This window comes from Pteropus vampyrus, unplaced genomic scaffold (assembly GCF_000151845.1).
Source record: "Pteropus vampyrus isolate Shadow unplaced genomic scaffold, Pvam_2.0 Scaffold41, whole genome shotgun sequence".
Classification (NCBI taxonomy): domain Eukaryota; kingdom Metazoa; phylum Chordata; class Mammalia; order Chiroptera; family Pteropodidae; genus Pteropus; species Pteropus vampyrus.
Window position 1 is genome coordinate 6614867 of NW_011888822.1, and position 24474 is coordinate 6639340.

At 41.2% G+C, this 24474-nt stretch overlaps 1 protein-coding gene and 2 pseudogenes across 1 annotated transcript in view; 1 reads left to right on the forward strand and 2 right to left on the reverse strand.

The window, feature by feature from the left end:
• The window catches only part of LRIG1 (leucine rich repeats and immunoglobulin like domains 1), a 109688-nt gene extending 91856 nt beyond the window's left edge, over positions 1-17832 (reverse strand). The window contains exon 1 of the mRNA XM_011358502.2: positions 16944-17832. Within this exon, the coding sequence (XP_011356804.1) occupies positions 16944-17161 (218 nt within the window). The 5' untranslated portion in view covers positions 17162-17832. The remainder of the gene's footprint in view (positions 1-16943) is intronic.
• A 2044-nt stretch (positions 17833-19876) lies between these two features.
• Positions 19877-19992, forward strand: LOC111738675 (annotated as a pseudogene).
• Positions 19993-20989: 997 nt separating this feature from the next.
• Positions 20990-21108, reverse strand: LOC111738679 (annotated as a pseudogene).
• Positions 21109-24474: the final 3366 nt, after the last annotated feature.

Genomic DNA, 24474 nt, shown 5'->3' on the forward strand with positions numbered 1-24474 from the left:
GCAGCCTGGGCACAGGCAGGCTGGTTCCGCAGGGGCTACAGCAGACTGGGGCTACATGTGGGGATGTGCGAAGCCACTGAAAAATTCCCCTCTAGTACACATAATCAACTGCGGTTTAAGAAGAACACAAAACATTTCCTAGTTCAGAGTCAAAATTTGTGATACGCAACAGTGATACGTAACACAGAGCAGTTTTCTATGCAATGACACCTGGGAGAAAGAGGCCTTTCATACTCTCAAAAACACATCATCTCTAGTATTAGGGATACATATTGGTGTTTAAGCCCAAAGTTCACAGTTGAGGACACAAGATAATTTATTTGCCTAACTGAGCATCAGAAAAAGAAATTTTAAAAGGAAATACAGATTAAAACAATTCAATGCAATTTTCATGTATTAAACTTGTGTTTGGTTACAGAAAAAAAAGTTTCTAATGTTTCTGAGGGTGCAGGGGCAAATGGGCACAATTTCACACATAAATTGGTGGCCTCTTAGGAGAAGTGGTGCCAAAAGTCTTAAGAATTTGCATATCCAGAGCAATTGGGTTCAGTAACTCATCCTAAGGAAATAAAAAATGTATAAACATATATGTATAAGGACGTTTAGGAAAAAAACTAAATTCTCAATATAAGAGAAAGTTTAATTATGACTTAAACTGTATTTTTTTAAAATGTTTAAAGTTGGAAAAATACTCATGCTATGGAGTCTTAAAAAAGTAGACATTACGTTGTACACCTGAAACCAATATAACGTTATATCTCAATTATATCCCCAATTAAAAAATTTAAATGAACAGCAACTCTAATTCTGTATTAAAAAAATATAACTCAAAATTGGTATTCGACGACAGATATTACTTGAAATTTACACAACAAAGTGATACTATTAATAGCTTAGTAATGACCAAGATTATTTTTTTCTTTTGTAGTTTCCTCTTTACTCAATAAACATGTATGTCTACCATGTTCCACCAGAAAATTAAAAGTAATTCAAATAAAGGCATGGTAACTAGGCTAACAGGTCAATGGTACAAAACCCCTTTAACATAAAGTCACCCTCCTCAACAATCATATCTTACTGGGTACAAAATGGCAGAATCACAGCCCAATGACACCTCGATACTTTTAAAATAAACATCTGAGGCAGAGCTCACTGGGCAGAACACAGCTTTTCCACTTCCTTTAGTTAGCATCTCAAGGAGAGTGCCCACACCTGAGGTCCATGCAAAAAGGGGCCAGGTTAGAAATCTATCTGCCCAAAGTTTTCTGCCATGGAAGCTTCTAGAAATCTAAGTTGCTACTTTGGATTGAACCACCAAGGGCACGGTAACCTGCCGTCAGTGTTCTTACAGCTTGCTCTGGTCAAAGAGAGCAGCCTCTCTCTCTGCCCGCAAAGAGAGAGAAAAACAATCTTGGCCTGGTCGCCCTTTTTGTCAAAGTAGAGTACTTAGTAAAATAACGAAGAGCCAAGCAACCCAAACCAGCTGCCTGGCCAGGGCTCAGCATAAACTGCGCAGAATAACCACAAGGGAAGGGTGTCTAGACAGCCTCGGTCTATGTGAGAAGCAACTCTCCCCTGCAGTGTCAGCTCTGAAAAAGCAAACTCCAAACATCAGCTCCAGCAAAAGAGCAAATGAGAGACCATGTCGACAGTTGGGAAATGCACTATGGGCTCCTTCGCCAAATGCAACACGGAGGAGAGCTGCTGGGGCTGTTCCACCTGCCAAGGACAGCCATTGGAGATCGGGAAGGGAAACGACGCCCGGGACCCCATGTAGCATACAGGTCACATGCTTCAACTGAAAAGGGATAAAAGGGATTTCAGTAACAATACTTGTATACAGGGTTTAAAAGCCACCTTTCCACAAGAGACAGACTAAGACTATTAATTCTTAATGTGGCATGTACATTACCTACCTGTAATCTTTCAACTTTGGTTCTATATGCTGCTTCTTCTTTTCCATTCTTTTAAGTTTCTCAACACTAATATTTGGTGGAGATTGAGGAAATCATCAAAGAGATAAGGCATGTTTAGGAAATGTACAGATATATGAGCCTAAATTACCCTATGTGTCTGGGAAAAGTATTTCTACAGGACCTACAGAACTACATAGAATGAATGTCAATAGCTCTATCTCCACCAATTTCTGTACTGGGCAATTAATATGTCCCAGGCTTTATGCTAGATTCTGAGAATATATCTGTAGACCAAAAACAAAACCAGTCCCTGCTTTCAGGGAGCTTACAGACTAACGGGTGAACAAGATAGTAACCAAATATCACATGAAACTTCTGTATAAAGTAGTACAGAATCCTTGGGCAGGAGTCCAACCCAGATGGAAGGTTAGCAATACTTTCCAGGGGAAAAGACATTTAAGGCTGATGAGTAGGAGTTTGCAAGGCAAAGAGGGAAAAACATTTTTTTAGGCAGAAGGAACAGGATATAAGGGACATGTGACGTGCACAGTGTTATAAGGGCCTGGAAAAAATCCCATGTGGTGGCCAGGACACATGGAGCCAGGTAGGAAGGAAAGATGAAGGTGGGGAGGCAGATGGACAGCCAGAGCTTTAGGCATTGGGAGTCATGTGTTCCAATTTCAATTCTGCAAAAACTCCTGTGGCTGGCAGGGGGACAAAACAGATGTGAATAAAAAGCTGTCTATTCCCCTTCTAAAGTCTGCATAAGACAAAAAAATACTGTAAAAGAAACATTGAACGTAAAATTTATCATACAAAAATCACTGATGAATTCCACTGTTCCTCCTTCTATCTCTCTGCTGCAGTCCTTTTTTTTAATGAAGGAAGGTTAGGGGGCAGTGAGCCACTGGTGTCATAGCAGTCCCCCAGAACCCCATATATCTCACAGGGCCGCACAACCCAAGGCGTGCCAAAGATTTCAGGCACAGTATAAACTCCATCAGGAGGCTAAACTGTTTATATGTTCCAGAGTTAAAAATACATCAGTCAGGTCAGCGTTAACACCAGGGCCTTATCACCAAGGCTGTTTGTAAGCTGGTTATACAAGGCTGGCCTGTGACTTGCCCATCTTTTAAATGTGCCTTGATCCGCAACTTGTCTAACGATCTATCGGTGAGATTACAATAAAGCCACCAAATATACACGCATTTGAGAAAAACACTTTCCAAACCCAAAGATACTTTACTGTTTATAAATAGTTTACTTTTTTTGATCCCTGAGCATATAATATTCGCAGTTGCTCCAGAAACCAAAGAAACATGGAACAGAAACACAAACCACAACCTAATAGAAACAATAAACAACAGATGGTGAGATATATGCACATGCTACCACCCCCTCCACCAAAGAGGTACACCAAAAATGGGCTGTGACACACCAGCCTCTCCCAATGAAGAAGCATGCTCTTCAAGATCACATTCAAAATACCACTTATGGAGCACTAGCTCTATGGCTAGGACTATGCTAAGTAGTTCAGGCCACCAAAGAGTTAATGGACCAATCACCGGCCTCAAGGAATTCACAGACAAAGACAAGAAATCAGAGAAGCCTAGTTTTACAGTATTCTTTCTAAAAACAGGAATCAGGTTTGAGTTCCAACTATGGACAGTGCTAGACCCTGGGCATGTAATTCAACCACTTTGGGCTTCATGTTAACATGGAGGTAATATATTTCATCGTTAAGATGATAATTAAATTAGTTAATGTACATGTGTCTGGCTGCAATTATGTAAACTGCTATCACTGCTATAGCTGTAACAAACCTTCCTCAAGCTTCTATTATGTGTTAGGCCCTCTTCTAAAAATTCTGAAGTATTTCAATTTTGTTCTCAGAACTAGCGAGGTAGGCACTACAAATATCCTTTTAACACAAAAAGAAACTGAGTCAGAGAGAAATTGAGTAAATTGCCCAAAGTCACCCTGGAAGCTGGGCTCCAGAGCCACCGCTCTTACCGTTGTGCCACCTAACAATATGGATGCTTCATCCCCACTACTACCACCCTCTCATAACCACACCCGTGCAACAAAGTAGAGCTTTGTAGAGGATAAGGACACGACGTTATCTCCCCTAGTAGCCAACGAAACACTGCACCGTTCTGGGCTTTTCACTGGTTAACAAAGCTTGAAAGTATTTAAAGAGTTCAAGACAAATAAATTCAGACTCACGAGTCACATTTGCCTGAACTAATGAGTCCCATTATTTGATGTTTATGAAAAAATTTTAAATGCCATCTGTCTCAAAACAAAGGGGACAGGTCTCAATAAATAAGTGTGGCTGTCATTGTTTTCCCTATTTGAACATGTCTATTTTAGGTATCACAATCTCATGTCCAATTATTCAGCCAATTTCACTTCGGTGCTCATTTTTTAATACTCTGACCAGAATTTTCCAATTACACTGTAACTTTAAGCTTTTGTGTTTCTTCTACATTTAAAAAGAATGCCATTTCCCAATATATAACTCCCAGATGTAGAATTCACAGATGATTCATCTCATAGAACAAGTGTTTGGAGCCATCAGCTCCAAATAGAGGAAAAACTTGGAATCCCCTCCTCTCTCAAAGTAAGAACTCGCCTAGATCTGCTTTGCTTAACAAAGTCTGTTTTCAATTATATTTCCAAATTCTTTTAACAATAACTGCATGGCGTCTGGCACCAACACTTCTGATTCTTTGAAGTGGTTCTCAAGCAGAAAGTAGAAATTAAGGAGAAAGGGGAAAGAAAGGGAGGAACTTCCATAATTTTTCTTTTAGGTCAAATATTCTCTCCAAAAGTTCTCTTTGACATGTATCAGACAATCCACAAGCTATAACTTATCACTGAAGGTCTACACAGCAAGGAGTACCAGTGAGTGAAGAAAGCCTCTGAATTTATTCCTCTACTTGGCTCTTCATGGGACTACATATCCTCAGCACAAAGAAAATGGCCTTTACACCTTATATCTAAATTCCAAAAGCACTTTCATTAAGTCCTCCACACAGGTTAATTAGAAGTAATCATACTTAAAAGTAAATCTTGATTTTATTAACAAATGTCACCCAATAATTTTAATAAACACTGGAATTTAAAAAAATAAAATAAAAAAAAAGTAAACCTTAGAACCCCTTTGAGAAAGAATGAAAACACAGGATCACTTCTATCCAGAAAAAAATGTACCAGGCCCAAAGAAGGAAAGTCCTAGGGCAATAAACAATTATTGAGGGATTCCTAGGTACATGAAATTGAACAATCCATGCTGCTTTCAAGTCTAAGTGGAGAAAAAAGACAAAGATGTGTGAAAACTTACCTAAGCAGATAGACTGAGAATCCACTAGGAGAGGACAATCAATCAATCAATCAATTCACCAGAACCAGGTCAACTGAATAACAGAATGCCTGACATTGACAAAAGAGGCTTGGGGAAGGGTTGAAGAATTACTTAACCTATTTTGATCTCAGAAAGCAGATGGGAAAAGGCCACCTTGAGGTCTTACAGGGAGAATGCTAAAAAAGAAAAAAAAAAATCAAGTTCTTTGGACTATTTGCTTTAGTCCTAAATTAGTTCCTAATTCCTATGAAAATTCCTGTCAAGTTCCAAACCACTAATTACGGCTCCAAGTTCACTGCATTTTATCTGTATCCCAAAACAGGTTCCAAATCCCAAGGATCTGTTCTAAAGAAAAAGAGAAAAAATCCAAAAGTTTCGCCTTATGAAAATTTACGTGGCAAAGAATGAGTAGAAGGAAGAGAAAAAGCCCAAGAATTTCTACCGAAGGCACTAACAACTCCATGTGGAATAAAGGTGGATATTCCAAACACAGAAAATAAAATCTCTTAGATTCTTGCAAAATAAAGTATTTTAAGGAGTCCAGTTATAACGGGATCACGATTTTCAAGAACAGTTTGATCGAGAGGAAATCAAGGAAAACCCAGGCAAATGGATAGAGTGGTATAAATCTGACCCCCAAAAAAGCTCAAATATGGAGAAATCAAGCCACAGGACTACACATACTAGGCTGCTGAGTTTCCACCTTGAAAGGCACACACGAAAGAGCTCCCTGGTAAAAGGGTCGAAACTACTCTAATATCCACCATGTTCCCTGCATATAGTCAATGACAAACCAGCTTAGAAAGGATACACAGAGAGGTGTGTAGCTGCCCTTCCTTTGGTGATTACTACTGAATCTGCTACAGGTAGTCCACCCTGTCATTTAATGCAATTTATCAGTATCGCCTATAACTGCATTCATCCCAATTATGCACTGAAGGCCTGTTTGAGAGAGACGCTGCCTGCAGTAGCCCTAAGAAAAGGAGAGATAAGTGACTCTGGAAAAATATGCACTTAATTCATTTCCATTTCTGATCTAAATTCTTAAAAGCTAAATGAAGGATCTACAGTAGGTCTGTATCAGCTTCCATAGTTTTCTTTGGGCCAAAGGAGGGAAAAAGGAGAGACCAATCAAAGAGAGAAATACCATGAAGTATTTGCTCCCCTTAAACAACACCTATGGGCCCACAAAAAGTTCCCTCAGGGAAAATGCGCCCCCATGCCCTATTTCCCTTTGCTGCCCAAGGTTCCATTTGAAGATTCTACTCAGGAGTACTGAAATGTAAGAATTACCTTTAAGTAAGTATCTTAGACACATCGATCAATTTATTAATTCTTATCATCAAATGAGTAGTAAGTTTATTCCCTCTTTGCTTCAATTAGAATAGAATCATAAACCTGAAAATGAGGAGTCTTAGAAGTCATACATCCCTTTACAGAAACGAAATTAATTGATTAGCCCAAAGTCACACTGCCAATCAGGGGCAGAGCTGAGACAAAACTCCAAAATCTCCTGACCCAGCCATGGGCTATTTTCCCATCCTACCACAGGCCTGCCTTCATAGCTTTAAGAAAATTAATTTTTTTCAAGTCTGTAGTTTTTATTCCTCTTTGGTCAAGAACCTCTTAAGAAGCTTAATGAAAATGTGAGCTCCTTTCTGCCCAGAAAGATGAACTGAGCTCTAAGACTATATAATATATAATAAAAATATAATAAAGTTCCCTAGATACCCTAAAAATAATATTTGCCAGTCTTTATTTTAGGATAGTCTGGAATTCAATACAATTTAATCATGTCTAAGTACTGTTTCAAATGAACTTGTGAAAGAATCCAAAAATCACCATAGAAGAGTTCCAGATTTTTCTCTTGGGCTAAGCACACCCTCAATAAGACCAAACCACCCTGTGGTCAACAGTCCTACACAGACACCAAGTCCAAGAAAATATTCCAAGGAATTTGGGATGAGGCAGACCTTAATAGCTGCAAAACATTTGCATTTGCTTTCTGTATCTCTTCTTCGAACTCAGAAGGAAACCCTGTCCCATTCAAGCTGCATCCATCACTTCGCTGCATCAACAACCAACTTCCTGGAAGCAATGAGTTCTTCTGGCTGTTTATAAGTTTTGCAAGCACTGGGAGCTTGTATGCCAGAAACTCACAACAGCCCAGGTGGAAGGAGAGAAATCACAGACAAAAAAAAATTTTTTTTAATTAAAAATAAAATGAAAACTAAAATGTAGGCAAGATGCATAGTGCTGGACCAAGATACGGCACTGCTGAAATGAGATGAAAGAATGAAGTTCTCCCAATTTGCAAAATAGAAATTAAATTCTTAGATTTTCTCAATCATAAGTTTTTCTCCCACAAATTTTCTTAAACACTTTGGCATGTGCTTCCACTTTTCTAAACACAGAATCCACTGTAAGATGGTATCTAATTAAATACCATAAATTTAATTAAACTTGATATATCTGTGAGTTTAACCTGACAATGTTGGACTGCTTTTAAAACCAGTGAACAATGCATAATCTATATGAAATTAGATTTTCACAAATAGAATATGCAAATCATCCCATAAACTATGATCAAGTGACTAGAACTTGGATAACTATGTAACTCCCATTCCGATTCCTAATTAAGCTGCAGCCATCATGAAATCTATTCTAAAAGGGTCTCCTAACCAAGCAAGTAACAGGAAGTGAAGAAATTAAACTATGGACTTTTACACAACAAAATAAAAGCATTCCGCAGCTACTTGGAGAAAAGCATTTTCAAATCTGTGTGAAGTTTAGATCAAGCACAGAGGGTTCCAGGAACCTAGTTCTTTGCTTTCAGAAGATTTTCTTACAGGGTGCCTCGAACTCTATTTAAAGCAGCCTCAAGTAGCCACAGCTGGAGGGTCAGGCCTTACAAAGTAAACAATAGTTAACTCAATTCAGACTCACTGCTTAACTACAACCAATGGCTAATTATCCCACTATTAAGTAATAATATCTGAAACATCAGTTTTTAAATAACCCACTTATAATTCTGTTTGTTCACTAATGATTCCAATCAATAATTAGTAGCATAGTAGAAACCTCCCAGTTAATCCCCTCCCAAAAAAGAGCTGTATTCTGAAAACATAAATTAAGAATTCACACAGTATGTGCTCAATAGTCTGTAAATATACAGCTTACCAAAATTCCCTTTGCAAAAAACATTTTAAATAAAGTTTTTTTCAAAAGTTGTTCAAATTCACATTTCTTAAAACCACCCTTTAGTGAATTGTATACTATGTAAATGACATCTCAATAAAACTGTTGTTTTTTTAAATACACACACACACACACACACACACACACAAACACACACGCGCACATTTACGGATGAAATGATATGCTTGGATTTGTTTCCCAAAAACATGGAAGGGGAGACTTGTATTGGGGCGGGGATCAAATATGAGGAGCCATGAGTTGATCACCTCATCATTGAAGCTGGAGGATGGTACATAGAGTTCATTACATTATTTTGTCCACTTGTGCAGATGTTAGCTGCCTCCACAGTAAAGGTAAGGAAAAAACACCCTAGACTAACAAAAGCAGGTTAGTTTATTTAAAGTACCTGGCTGCATAGCTAATGTTCCTTTAATTTAGATTTTTGTTTAAACTTTTCAGATCTTCTCCTCAACAGCCTACTTCCCAATCAGTTGGCTGTTGTCACTGCCTAGGCATATTAATTTCTTTCCACCCAGCCCAAAGTGCTAAAATGTTAGATGCAAATACTTTCAAAGAGCACTGAAACTACAAGATATGGAACTAAAGTGAGATTATCTGTTCCCCAATTCAAAAGTGCTCAATCCTTATTGTCTCTAACAGGTTATCATCATGTAGGTAATCTAATGAGAAAGAATTTATCAGTGCAATCAATGTATGCTCTAACCAAGAAAAGTGGCAAATTATTTGAACTGCACATTATAAATTGGTAGAAGGAGCAAAGGACAGGAAGTGGGGGTGGGAGGGACACTTGCTAAAAGCTGCATAAAGGAGTCTTAGAGGATGAAATAGAGAGATTGTTTTTAATCAGCTAAAGAAAAAAAAAAATACCTCTATGACCTCCGCTTGTTTCTCAATACCCAGCTAATTCTGCTTACAGAATAGACCCTCACTCATTTCATTCATTTCTTCCAAATATGAGATTTGAGAAGAAAATACCTGCAGATCTTAAAAGATTAGAGACCTGTGCACCACAAAAGTTTAAAGAATAATCAATGCAAAGTGCTTAAGAAGAGACAGGCCAAGCTTTCTTTAAACTCTCTGAATGGCACCTTTTGCCAAAACAAACTGAAAGAGCAGTGATTGAAACCTGCATCCTGGTTCATAAGGAAACCAAGATGTATTACATTTGCAGAGATGAACGGATTGGTTGTTGGCACAATGAGCTTTACTGGTTGTGCTAGATTAAATAGTAATAAAGATGCAAACAATCTTAGCCGTTTGTGTGGGCAAGGCTGTGAATCATGGCCTTTGACTGGGGAAGGAACACAGGTACAGGTGCAGAAGAAGAAACAGCAAACGGCTTTTCAGGTGGTGTCCTTGCCAGATTCCTCAGATGACTCTGTGCTCACTGCCCTAGGTCCCCCCACAAAGGACTGCAAACAAACAAAGAAAATGAAAAATGTCAGAGCTTTCCAGCTCTCTGCATACAATCCAACAATCAACTCCTCTCACGCCTCCTCCTCCCACAAATATTTCCAAATAGAAGTGGGTACAGTGGAAGATTCAGTCAGCCCCAAAGTCTTTAACAGAACCTATGTTTGGAGGCGCACACCTGCATTTTTCCAAGCTGTTGACTGAGTAGAGTTACTTGCATCTCAGTCCAGCTCAGTTTCAATGAAACCCTGAGAATTAATAGAATTGAATTATTAGTTTAAGGGCCTCTCGCTTCCCTACCTCCTTCCCACACCCCACCTCCCAAAAGGATAACGCTAAATAGAAGTATTTGCACAACTGGAATACATTTATAAACCACCTCAATAATTTTTGCTAATTGTATAATTTGTGTAATTTGTTGCAACTGTTCATAGCATCCCCTCCTGTTTCTGGCCTGTTCCTGTTTGTCTGAACTTCCCAAAGGCACATGAAGTTTCACTTGTTTCTCTCTATAGATATCACCAAAAACCTTATGGGAGAAGACTCTTTGGATTTTGAGCCTTGCCCCCCTGCACACTGCAAAAGAAGTCTTCATATCAGAAAAGTAAACTTTTCCCAGGAAAGCCTTTGTCACCAGGAAATCTGACTTAGAGAGAATCGCCAAAAGAAAGGGTGCAAAATTTGAGCTACTGAGGCCTTAACCTTCATATTGTGCTCTAGAATCATCAGCAAGTTGACCCACCCACACTGAGGAATTAGACTAAACACGTGTTATCTTTGTCCTCATTGTAGCTGTAAGATAGTATATTCTGATCCCTTTTAAGAAATGAAGGAAAGAGAGTCGCCCCAAACCACACACATAACTGTTGGATGGTAGAGCCAGGGATGGACCCTAGAAATAATTTTTGATCTCTTCATCACTATCCCCAGTGAAGGGTGTGCGTTGGGTGTGATCACCAGGGATGAGAACATCTACACATTTAACAGAATAAAAGTGAAGAGAGCTTCACATTTACCCACTTCTTTTCCCATCAGTAAACCAAACGAAGACCCGAGGTGCAGTTGGGTAGCAAATGCTCATTTAGAGGACACAGAGAAGAACTGAAGGCAAGACATGAAGAGCATGAAACCCAAGGAAATGGAGAAATAGTATTAAAAATGAAGTGACTTTTATAAGAAGACTGGGTTCACAGCTTATGTTTCAGAAGACTATGATAAAATACTTGGACAAAAACCACATATAAAGTATTTATTTATAGAAAACATAATGGTATAAATACATAAAGCATAAAGCTTTTGGATTAAAAAAAATCATAAGCACACCTTGTCCAAAGGAAACAAGATACAAACTGGCAAATTCTAACTGAACCATATACAAACCACAATTTCCATTTTTTTTCCTACAATCTTTATCCACTTATTTTCCTTAATGACAATGATGGTCATGTATCAAGTTCGTCAGCAGAAAATTTCTCAGCCCCAGTCATGTAACTGGCCAATTAACTGGTTAGTCTGGACCACTATTCTAAACTCTGCGGTTACATAAAAAAAAAATAAGTGCAAGTTCCAACAGGGTAAACTATTGAGAAAATTTTAACCTCTGGTCTTCAAAGTCCTACTTCTTTGCATGGGGAGATAAGAACAGATCTGAGCTGCTTACTAATAATTCCCACTTGCACTTGAAACAAAAGAAGACAGGCGTATTATGGACACACAACATGAACTGAAGCTATGAGGTAGAATGGCTCAATGTCATGCATAAGTCACCAAAAAAAAAAAAAAAAAAAAATCACCACTAACGGTCCCTGAATTTCCCACAGGCCAGGGAACATTGGGGATTTTTAGATATTTCTCTTCCTCTGCCTGGGAATTTTTCTTCTACCCCTCCTCCCGCCTGTCTCAAGACAATGCCTTCAGCCTTTGAAACTGCATCCATTGTAAACAGCTCTGAATATTAACACAGCCCAGAGTCCTGTTAGCTTTAAAAAGACCCCCAGGGTTTCAAATTGCAGTTGCTGAGGAGGGGGAAGGTCCTCAGTGAGTAAATGTCACCAAGCTCATTCAAAGAGAGTTGAAAGTTAGGCTTGCTCCAGAAACATAAAGTTCTTCAACCTATGGGGTAAATCAGAGGAATCCTTTTGAGTTTTTAACAAATAAGAAAAAGAAGGGAAAAAAAACCTGGGACAACCAACATTCTTCACTGCTTATAGTGACTTTCAATTCCATGAATCCCTTTTCTAGATTTCCCTTGCCTCTGAATGTCACTTTTAAAATAACCGTAGGCTATTTTAACCTATTTTAACCTCCTTCTGGCCTTCCCTCGCCTCCCCAGCTAAAAGACCTTCAGGGCTTTAGCAGGTGCACAAAACTGGGCCAGGTGCATTGTTAAGCCACACAAAACCCTCCTGCTCTCTCACATTCCTGTCCACCCTGAAAGAGAGGAGGCTGAAAAGACTCTGCACCAAGGAGACACCTCTGCAGAATGGGGGAGAGGCCCTTTCATTGTAAGCATAGATTCTGAGGGAGAAAAAGGTCAGCTAGAGGCCATCCAAACGGTGCTCAGAGAAGTTCTGCCTGGGGAACCCAGGCAAAGGAATTAACGCTGCAGGGAAGGAAACCTCCAGCCCTAGGAGTAGAGCTGGAGTGCCCTAGATTGTAACATCCACTAGGAACCAGCTCTCATTACACTGCACTGGTTCATCTTCATCTTTTTGGAGATGAAGAATTATTGCAGACAATACATTCAAAAGTCCAAAGTTTGCGAAATCTAGTGAACAAATGTAATTATAGAACAAGATGAACACATTCCTTTTTAAAACAATCCCTTGCAAAAGGAAGAAAGAACCACTCTGACATATCTAAAAGGCAAGAGGGACACTGTGTGCCAACATGGGTCATTTATATTGAGCAAGGGGAGGCAGGGTCTCTAGGCACTCAAAACTTAGATTTTATGGCGATAATTTCATATCCGGGGGACTTTCTCTTAAGATAACCAATTTTATTTGCCAGAGACTTCCCCTAACTCAAAAAAAGGTGTCAGAGAACTAGTAACAGACAAGTGTTCCAGGATGGAGGGGGAAGCAAGGCCAGGCTTCTGATACTTGTTACAAAGGAAAGGTCTCTGAGCTTCAGCTAAAGCTCCCTAAAACTTTGAAAGCCCTTGCACCTTCCAGATTTTCTCTCTGCCATTACCCATGTGTAAAAGGCTCACTATTCCAAACCACCCTTTGCCTATCCCAACAAGTGGAAAGATGCTCAATTTCTTCTGAGTCCTTCTTACGTGATATAGAGACACAAAGAGGAAATGGTAGAAAAGAAGACCTCAGGATAATCTGGACAATAACCTACTTTAAAGAAAAACAGAAAAAAAAAACAAGACTCTCAGTTTAGGTTCTGGAACAATTTGTTCTTTACTTTAAGTCTAATTTGCATAAACAGGATGGGAAGTATTTTCCAAAGCCTTAATTCACAGCACCCTGCACACCTGGGCCTCCCCGCACAGCTGTAAAATTTGAAAGACAAAGGCCCCCTTTACTTCACAATTACAATGGCAACCACGGTATGTATTTATTGTCCAATGTAATAAGCACCACTTCTTGCCCAAACCAACAAAGTTTGACCTAAGACACTCAGGTTTGGTTCTGTAAACACACAAGGAGACATAACACAAAGAGGTCCAAATCAACGCATTCATCTTCATGTGGCACAGGATAACCACATCTGGTGTCCTTTAGAGAATGTCCTTGCTTCTGAATGCCATGTTGTCTTTCCTCCATATTAAGAACAAGAATCAGGGTTTGTGCTTCCTCCAGGACCTCCCTTCCTTCCTATCACAATCTCACTGGATCATCATTTAGCTCCCAGAGTATTTAAGCTAGCAACACTGCTCAACGTTATGCCACAGATAAGAGTCTAAGGTAAATGGCATTTAATACTTCTTCAACAGCTTCTGAAGTCATGCTCTCAAGAATAATTTCAAAGAAAGCAAACATCTGAGTTCTAAGAAGTTCAACTTTTTCTAAGGTTCTGGGAAGCTGAAATAAGGCTTGGCAGTGCTTGATGCTATTTATGAATGTGCTGGTTGGACTATGCCAATCTCACCTACGTAATGGGATGGCAGATTCAGTTATGGCTCAACTACTACAACTATAAGTTATTGTGCTGAATAAGTAATCCTCAGGCCCCAAGTATTTTCTCCACCAGTGCCACTTCATTTCTTCTATTTAAACTGCATTTACGGTCACTATTAAAAAGTTTTACTTTCCTTATGCTAGGCCTAGGAGCAACTCCAAAATCAAATGCACTGTTTACAAAAGTAAAAAAAAAAAAAAAAAAAAAAAGAAAGAAAGAAAGAAATATCCATAAAGCCACAGGTCCCTTTCCGTCTCAAATCCATGGCCTGAAAGTGATTGAACTAACTGCAGTAAATCTAGTTCATGGGGTTATAAATTAGGTCAAAGCATTTTCGAGATACAATAGACTCAGAGGGTGTAAACTACAACATATTTTATTATATTAGGTAGACTTTCTCCTTGAAGTCTTACTGAATCATAGCCAAGAACATAAACTGTATCCTGATGAAAAATTCAGAATAAGACTAATGACTTAAATGGGAAAATCTGGTCTAGAAGGAATAAAAAACCCATGAGCTTCATTTTTCTTTAATCAGAAAAAAATACTTCATGAATATTTTTCAAAGGATATCCATTTTGAACTGAACACTACTGCCACATACCAGCCAAAAGTCACACTATTCCTATCTTAAAATTTAATCAGTTAACACTAGAATCAGTACAATCAAGTCTACTGAAGCTCAAAACACCCACTGTGGTATTTACTGACCATCAAATGTGTAAGAGAAAAGACTGCAATTCTAAAGGTATTTATATCATGTGAAATGTCACTCCTAGGCAACAAAAAGCTCAAAAAACAACCAGAATTTTTGCTCTAAAAAATAAAAAAGCGAGGTAAAGTGGATCTAGTGACCACAGAAAGTGCAAATAAGAGGACACCCTGGGAAGTCACCACTTCTGAACTAAGTGACTTCCCCACAATGCCACCGACACATGACATTGGGAATCACTTTTCCAACAGGTGAACACTGAAGATTACTCTGATTCTGCCCACATGCATTTATTAAAAGAAAGAAAGAAAGAAAGAAAGAAAGAAAGAAAGAAAGAAAGAAAGAAAGAAAGAAAGAAAGAAAGAAAGAAAGAAAGAAAGAAAGAAAGAAAGAAAGAAAGAAAGAAAGAAAGAAAGAAAGAAAAAGGAGAAGAAGAAAAAGAAAAAGAAAAAGAAAAAAACTACCTTAAGAGTATGTGAAGGAAAAACCACAATAACCCGAGACTGCCCAACTAAATAAAGAACTAGCCAATGGCAGTGCTGGGCTCTGCCTTTCACTACTTGACACAGCCCAGCCACTGCCTATGTTAAAACCCACACTATGATCACTGGTTTTCACTAAATCAATGAATTCCACAGAAGCTGCAGAATATGGAAGAGAAAATCTAACCACAACTAAAAAGTCCAGCTTCAGAACTCTATAGTACTTGATCATCAAACAACATGTAGTGTGGTCCAAGTTAAAGAAAGATCTGGGCCCCATTTTCAGAGGTACAGGATCTTCACATTAGAAAGGAATTAACTTTTCATCCCCACCCCCTAGCAGATATCCAGACATTTTCTTAGATCAGGCCACAGGTGTTGGTTAAAACTTGTGTCACCAGTTTTGTTTCTCCTTTTTAAACTGAATGCCATGCCTGAAGTTACTACTGTGCCTCTTCTATATTCTAAGAAAGATGTCCAGTTATTCAACTGAAAAGCAGACTACTCAAGCTAGGCCTTTTCTGGAAGGCACTAAAAGTTCTGCAGAGATGCAATTACCCATAACTGGACAGGGTTTTGACTCATGGACCAGATTGTTTAGAAGTTTTCAAAAGCTGTTATATTCTACCATGTTTACAAAAGTCTAACGTATTTTTTCCTGCCAAAGCTCCACAGTAAGAAGTGTCCCACTAAGTTCTATTGGCCAAAATCCTGGCAACACAGATAAAGAGCCTCTTTGGGTGAAGCAAACTCTGCTTAAATCAACCAAGTCCCTGGCACCCTCTCCTGAAGTAGCACTACTCCAAAACTAATTTGCACCATTTATAGAAGAGAAATGCTAGAGGGTGGGGTGCCCCACAGGATCATCAAGCTCAAGAGGGCCCCAGGGGAACAGACTGGAAGGGTCTGGAACATAGTTCCTTAAAATGCCAATCAGGCATAAAATGGACAAACTCCCAGCAGTAAGATTTCCAGAACTACTAGAGGAGTCCTCCAGAGAAGGTTGCTTCTGCCCCAGCGAAGGCCAAGTCAGGCCACCATGGTCCTGGAGGATGAAAAGGCGGCCACACATACATTCTCATTAATAATGTAAATGCAAGACTCGAGCCAATAGTCACGTTCATTCATTACCCACTAGAAAGCCAAGGAGCTAAGACACCAAAGACTTGGGTTACAGGAGAGGAAAAAAATAAAGATATACACACAGACCCCCCCAGACAGACTTCCTCACACTCTCCCCTCCAGATGTTTCCCACTTCTACCCACACACATACAAACAAACACCTCACCCACAGGCTTTCATTCACATTCTCTCAACCCCAGACACCCACTCACTCATTCCCAGATCGCCCTCAAGACCAAGTCCCTCACCTCCAGGCCCTCATGACCCAAGTTCGCTAACCTCCAGAACCCCACAAGGCACACTTTTTCCCCCTCCAGACCCTCACAACCTACGCTCGCTCACTTCCAGACCCTAAAGGGGCACACAGTTCTCTCCTGCAGACTGCTCACGTACGCCCTCTCTCCTCCGGACCCCTATGCACGATCTCACCACTACAATCCACGATAAGTTTTCCAGGCCATACAACTGGACTAGCAAACAACTCAACACGCACCCCCTTCCCAGATAACCACTCCCGCCGCGCCATCTCCAAGTGACAGGCACGGCGGGGCGCAGGGAGCGCGGGGAGAGTGGCACTCACAGGCTCCGGGTCCAGGCGGGCAGGTCCCCAGGCAGTGCCGCTAGCCCGCGTCCGCCGCAGTCCAGCGAGTCTCCAGCGCAAGAGCAGGCGGCGGCGCAGGGAGCCCGCAGGTCAGCCGCGGCCGTTGCCGGCTCCAGCCAAAGCAGCAGCAGCAGCCACAGGAGAAGACAAGGCGAGCGGCGCGGGGCCCGAAGCGCTCCCCGGAGTGGACGCGCCATCTTGTCTGGAGCGCGCTGCGAACTCCGGCGGGGCGCGGGGGCTGCAAGGTCTGGGGCGACCGCGGGCACAAGCGGGCCCGCGGGTACTCCGTTCGGAACTAGGCTCCGCGCCGGGGCATGGCCGCCGGCACAAGTTCTCTCCGCGGCGGCGACTCCGGCGCTCAGCGGGCCCCCGGTGCCCGGGCTGCTCCGCAGCGCCCGGAGGGGGCCGCGATCTCTGCGCCCATCCGGGCCGACCCGCCCGTACTCGATGCGAACCCCACAGATCCGGGCAAGGGGTGCTCTGCCGGCGTTCCGCGTCCTTCCGCCGCGCTCTTGACCGGCTTCTGAGCTCCCGCGCACGCCAAAGTGCCGCCGCCGCTGCAAGGACGGCGCTCAGCCTCTCAGCCTGAACTCTGCGCCCTTGGGCATCTTCCTTGCGGCTCCAAACGTCTAACAGCAGATCCCAGGCTGGACGGCGCGGCCAGCCCCGCACTGTTCGAAGGGCCCCGTGCGCCTCGCTGTCCCGGCGCCCAAGGCAGAGCGCGCGCCCGCGCGCAGTTCCGGGCAAATCACTCTCGGCTCCTCTGCGCTGCGAGAGCCCCAGCGACCTCGCGGCCGAACAATCAGCCGCTCGCCGCGGGCCTGCCTGCTGCCCAGCCCTGGCCTGTCCTCGAGGCCCCGCCCCCGGCCGCTTGCCTTCACACACCCCCTGGGCTCCGCGGCCCGCGGCCTCCTGCTGGCCCACGTTGGATGCAATGCAGGGGCGCCCTGCCACGCCCCCCGCCTGCTGCTCATTGGCTGCCGGAGTCAACAGCGACCAGCCTGAAGGGCCATTGGAACGCTCACCAAGATCCCGCCCCTCCCGCCTCTTCTGCCACCCCGCCCCACTCCCTTTTCCCACCCAAGGTGTGAAGGGCCCGGGGCGGCGGGATGGGGGGGGGACGGACTGGGAGGGGAAAAGGAAGAGACATCCTCCAGGTCCTAAAGGAAACCGGCTAACTGTTGGCGGAGAAGGCGAATGCAGACGGGGGAGAGGAAGAGTAAAGATAGGAGGCCCTCAGAGTCTAGGAGAGGGGAGAAAATTGGTTAAGAGGGTAACACACCAACTTTGGAGCAGTCTGGCCGCAAGGTTTCTTTCCTCCTCCTCTGGCTACAAACAGGGCTGAAGATTTAGATTTAGATGTAGCTTTAGATTTAGAGCAAATCTGCACTCCGTTTTCCAGGTGCCCTTTAGGAGCAAAGGCAAATTTCCTACTGATTGGAGCATCTTTAGTTATTTCATTAGGAGTGACAATCTTTCTTCCCACGAGAGCTCTTTTCTGCTCCTGACTTGATTTTGGCCTCTTCAATCCAGCAATATGTCTTTGATTACCAAAATGAATGTGCTCTGCAGAAACCAATTCTTGAAGATGCACAAACTCCCACCCCCATCTCCACTCACATTCTAGTTAGTTGAAGGGTACTTCTAGAAACGCTCCAGCCTTCCACAAAGGGTATGCTTTGTTTGTTTAAATCAGAGATTTTTTTAAAACCAGTTTTCAAGAAGCTATAGATAGAGTACTCCTAAGAGAATAAAAAGGGAACTAATTGTTACAAAGTTGCTAACTCTTACAGTAAGGTCAGAACATAGTAGCCAAGTGTTATGACAGTGCATTGAAACAGTAAGGCAGGTGCCCACAGGGTAGGGTGGGAGAGAGCAGGAACACACACACACACACACACACACACACGCGCGCACACACACACACACACACACACACACACACACACACACCGTGAAAAATGGAAAGGATTAGCACAGTAATATATAGCTGCCCCTCTTAGCATTTTGGTTTACTGGTGTCCCATGTCCCTTCCCAAGAGTATGCAAGTTTCTAACATAACTATACATTGTCGGGAAAATTAAGCAAGTCAAGTCTGTTGAAAAACATTTGCTCTTGCAAATGGAATCTGACTTCTGTTTTATGAAAATGGAGAAGATCGGATGTTCCTCAGGAGGAAAAAGCAAAAATTATTCAAAGGATTTTGTTCAGTTTTTAACACATTCCAAAGAGTTTGGTTTAGTTGTGTTGTTAAGCTTTCCCTCAGCCATAAGAGCATCTCTTTTCTTCACCCAAACTTGGGTTTGGGCTTGGTAGTCAAGTGGTTGATGATTTCTTCTTATTCCTTCTACTCTTCTTTTTCCTTTTCCCCCTACTTCTAATTCATTGTGCTATGGGATAATGGTGCCCCGTATCTCTTTCTCTCTCTCCCTCTCCCTCCTTCTCTCCCTTTCGTTTGCATCACCTCAGCAAGTGATGCCCAAAGCAATGCTCAACTATGTGTGTAAATCAATGCAAATATGATTCCCGGGAAGCATTATCAGAAAAATGCTGCACCTGACCCAGTCTACCTAGGTCTTTAACCAACTTTTATGTTTCATTTGTAATCCATATAAACATACACATTCCATCTCAATAGGAAGAAATATATCTCTTTGTTATAATGCCTTTTGATAAAATAATAAGAAGATAAATTAAATTTAAAGTACTCCAAATTTACAAAGTCTTCTACATCAATGTGTCTTAAATTTTCCAAGACCAAAGAACACCAAATTGTAATTTAATGCAGAATATCCACAAACATTTCCTTAAACAAAACTGTCAGGATGTGGTTCCATAGTGTAGTGGTTAGCACCTCTGCTTTACACGCAGAAAGTCCTGGGTTCATGCCCCAGGGGAGCCATGGCCCACAGTCTACAGCCATGCCACTCTGAACAAGCCCGATGTCTGACCTCTGAAGCTAAGCAGGGTCGGGCCTGGTTAGTACTTGGATGGGAGACCACCTAGGAAGATCAGGTGCTATAGGCATAGAAAAACAAAAAAAAACAAAAAACAAAAAACCTGTCAGATTCTCCTTGCCCCTACCCCCCAATGTAGGAAAAAGAAATTGAACTCATCGAACTTAATCTGCTGACCTAAAATTATCTTTCAGACTTGTTCAATTATTAGTATTGAAAAACGAATACTTTTTTGTCAAATGTTTTCCAAATGCTTGTGGGTATAACCATGTAATGCTTTTCAGGAACGGAAAAGTTCTGGAGGATAAGATCTGAGATTCTGCAAGGTAAGGGTGTGCCCATAAATCTAAAGCATCCCCTGTGGTCTGGTTACCACAGCCAGAGCGGAGGATTCCAAAACCGAGGAACTCTTGGGGGGACTGGGCGCCTGAGCCTTGGCAGTTCCTCTCGTCTACAGCAGAGCATGAAGTCATGTCTGCTCCCCATACCATGTATGGAAGTTTGCCCACATACTAGCAACCTGCTTGTGACTGAGAGGAGAGTGTGAGCTTGGAGTGCAGTGATGTTGAGCTCAGGGGAGAATTCATCTGTAGCAATAACCTAAGATCAGAGAGACCTGAACAACAATGAGGGCCAGTTTCTGAGGGAGTCTACATCCCTGCTTATAAAAGAACAGGTCTTGGTCCATTCAGCACAGGATAACAGTTGATTTGGGCCCTCTGGGTCCTCATTTTCCTCCACTGTTATTTTCACAATTTTGATTACTTATTTCTCAAAGAGGTCATACAAGGACTTTAGGTTCGCCAGTTTGTTTTAATCTGCCACAGACCAAACTCTAGGGCCAGTGTCAAATCAAATCCCCAAAGACAATGACTGTAGGTCACTCTGAAATACAGAAGCCCTAGGGGCTAATCATCTCAAACTCACTGCAAGAGAGGAGCCCAACATTTTTTTATAGGTTTTTTTTTATTATTAAGTTTATTGGGGTAACATTGGTTAATACAATTATATAATTTTGCTTGTCAGTTTACGATCCCTTATTTTTTTATTTTTATTTATTTATTTAATGCCTACAGAACCTGGTTTTCCTAGGTCATCTCCCATCCAAGTACTAACCAGGCCCAACCCTGCTTAGCTTCCGAGATCAGATGGCATCAAGCTTGTTCAGGGTAGCCTGGCCATAGACAGTAACTCAACATTTAAATAGCCTGAAATCACCAAGTGAGGAGAGAAGCAAATAACAAAATAACAAGAAAGCAGGTAGATCACAGAGATTTCTTTTTAAAAACACAAATTTCAGGGGACTGAATTGTGGCAGTTTGTTACAGTTCTAGGTGGTGATAATAGGTGTTTTACAGAATGCTGGGATATGGAGGTGCTTTCTTACAGTTAGAAGAGATTTTACGTTATATTCAGTACTTTAGAAGAGCAACAGGGCAGAAGACCTGGATTCTAGCCAGGCCTTATTATCCATGAAACCTTTGCCCACTCATTTCCTTTTTTTAAGCCTCAGTTTTTTCAAATGGAAACAAGGGTAATGGTACTTCTGACCTGAGTGCTAAGACAGTTAAGGAAGGATACATTTTGATATCGGATGCAAGGGGCTATAAACTGTTTAGGGCTACACATATCTAAGGCTTATTTTTAAGGTGTTATTGAATTTGAACTCTGAAAAAATTAAAATCTTAGTAGGTGCTTTCAGCATAGAGATTTTTTTTTTTCCAGGAATGCCACAAAGAGTTAATAATTACCTATAGAACCCCTGGAGACTTGCAGGGTGATGACAGCCTTGCTTTGAGCCTGCTTTGTATCTCTCTTCTAAGGAAAATAAAGCTGTATACTCATTAACTCCTTCTTCGCAATAATCTTGTCAACAAGATGGATTGGTGTTGAAGGTAAGGGAGGAAACTAATGAGTCCAGGGATGGAACATAAGAAGAGATAATTTTAAGATTTCTCTGTTCCCCATTTCACAAGTTTTCTTTGGTGAAGGTAGGGAGAAGTGTGTTTTATCGTGCAAGCTTTGGCTATTAGAATATTGGTTTATGCTCAGATAGTGCTAAGCTACAGCTGCTGCATTTCCACAGCAAGAATGGCTAATGCCTTCAGCTCAACTGCAACCCTGCACATGCCCCTGCCCTTTTCTACAGAACATCATCAACCAAGGGCCAAAAATCATTAGAGTACACCTTCTAACACAAACTAGAACCTGTACAATTGTCTTTGCCTTGTGAATTTGCAATTTTAACTGGTTCATTGAAAGGATAAAGAAAAATTTTATGAAAGCTATGAGCATTTTAAAATTCTGAAATTCTGAAGTGATGATCAGTCTAAGAGGCTCTTTGCTCCAGTGATGGAGGGATGGACTAATTACGTCATCACCAGAGACTGCATCTCTCCCCACTCCTCCCAATCTGCTGCCTTTCCAATTGGAGCAACACATGAAAGAGGATGTGGCAGGAAATCAAAGTTTATGTGTTACTGCCAGCAACTGAAAAGCAACACTTCAATGTATATAAAGCACAGTAAATTTATCATAACTTATAATAATAATCTTCATGAAGTCATATACCTTATATCATTCAAAGCAATGTCCCATCATAACAACAGCTATCATTTACTGAACACATTATGTATATGTCACTTGGCTGAGTGCTTTATATACTTTTTTTCATTGAGGTAGAAGTTTAAAAAAATTCTCCAGGCCACACAAGCTAGTAAGTGACAAGGCCAAAATTCCAAGCCAACTCTGTTGACACCAAAGATTCATTATGACATTTGAACCTCATAAACTTTGAATATGACAGTTGTTATCGTTCCCACTTTATTGATGAGAAAGCTGAGGTTAAATGATTGTGTCAAGGTCACGCAGGCTCAAGAATAAGTAGAATCTTAAATCAAAGTTCCATCTCAACCACTGTTACACATGCCTTATGTTCAGTACATGTCTTATGAGATGTGTCACAATACTTGTTTCTCAAGGGTATTGTGAGAATAGACATAATTTCTTTCCTTTTCCATACTTGCTAATAGCTTACCCAAATTTCCTCTATGATTAATATGCTAAAAAATTTGAAAATAAATATATTAGCCTTTTTCCATACCATATACAGCAGCACTTGTATAATAATAATGGTTAATAATTACTGAGCACTTACGATGCACTAGGCGCTGTTTTACATTGTGGCTTAATTTCACTAAAGTCACATAAGAATTCTATGAGGTAGGTAATGTAAAATTATTTTATAGATGAAGATACTGAGACACTAGTCAATCAAGTTACCCAAACCACATCCTGGTTAGGAGCTGAGTTAGGAACCCAAAGCCTGTGCTAACAGTTAATCCACCACAATCACAGTTAACTTAAACTCTCTTATCACTCTCCCAATTATTTCTGTGTTTCTCTCTCCTTCTAGACTGGCAGCTCACTAAGTTGAGAGCCTAAGTCTTAGCCCTATCTTGGTATTCCTATTGTCTAGCACAGTTTCAGGCAAGTGATAGGTACAGAGGCAACATTTGCTGCCTGAGCCCTGCCTGCTCCACAGGGAAAAAAAACTTATCAAGCAACCTCTCCCCCATCATATACAAGCTTGTTCTTCAAATCTATGCACCGGCAGCATCAATGTCACCTCAAGCTTGTCAGAAATGTGAATCTCAGCCTCCACCCCAGACCCACTGGATCAGAATCTGCCTCTTAATAAGGTCCATGGGTAATTTGTTTGAACATTTAAAGATTAAGAAGCACCAGGTCACCATATGTACCCCAGATACAAACCTCCTGTGACTGTGTCCCCCATCACTGCCACAAGGACAGACCATACTCTTTGTGCTTTATGTATTTTTATGTGCTTGTGTGTGTGTTTACATGTTCCATATTTTCACAAGCTCTTAATATAATAATTTCAAAAATATAGGCAAGCATGTGGTTGGCATTATTGCTCCATAACTGAAGAGTATTCAAAACATCTGCTGCCCATGAGATTTTGGTAAAATCCTCATGTGCTGTTCAAATCTCTTTTTCTTTGACATGCAGTCAGACCAATAAGAAGTATTTGAGAGTTTTATTGCCTTTTGTATTTATTTCCAAAAGGACAGTTAAGATTTTGACAAATTTCGAATTTATCTTAAACATATAGACATATACATATTATACTGTCATTCTTACCCATGAACTACATTCTTTAGATAATCATTTAAATATCCTTATTTCCTTAGGGGAGTTCTGACACTCTTCTTGGGTTTAGATATTATAAATCAAATAAAAGTCTTTGTCTTGTCACCAGACTAACCGCCCCCCCCCACCTCCACCTAAAAAAATACTATTTTTTCTCATTCGAGGTGCATTGACAAAGATTCAGAGAAGGTAAGTATGTAGATTAATCACCTGCAAAGATGGCCACAAGTAATTTCTCCCATCAAGAGGTAGCGTATATGTCCCCTGCCTTCTTGAATCAGGAATGACCTGGTGATTTGTTTGGACCAATAGAATGTGGTGGAAGCAATACTGTGCCAGTTCTGAGCCTGGCAGCTTCAACTCTCGCTCTCTTCCTACC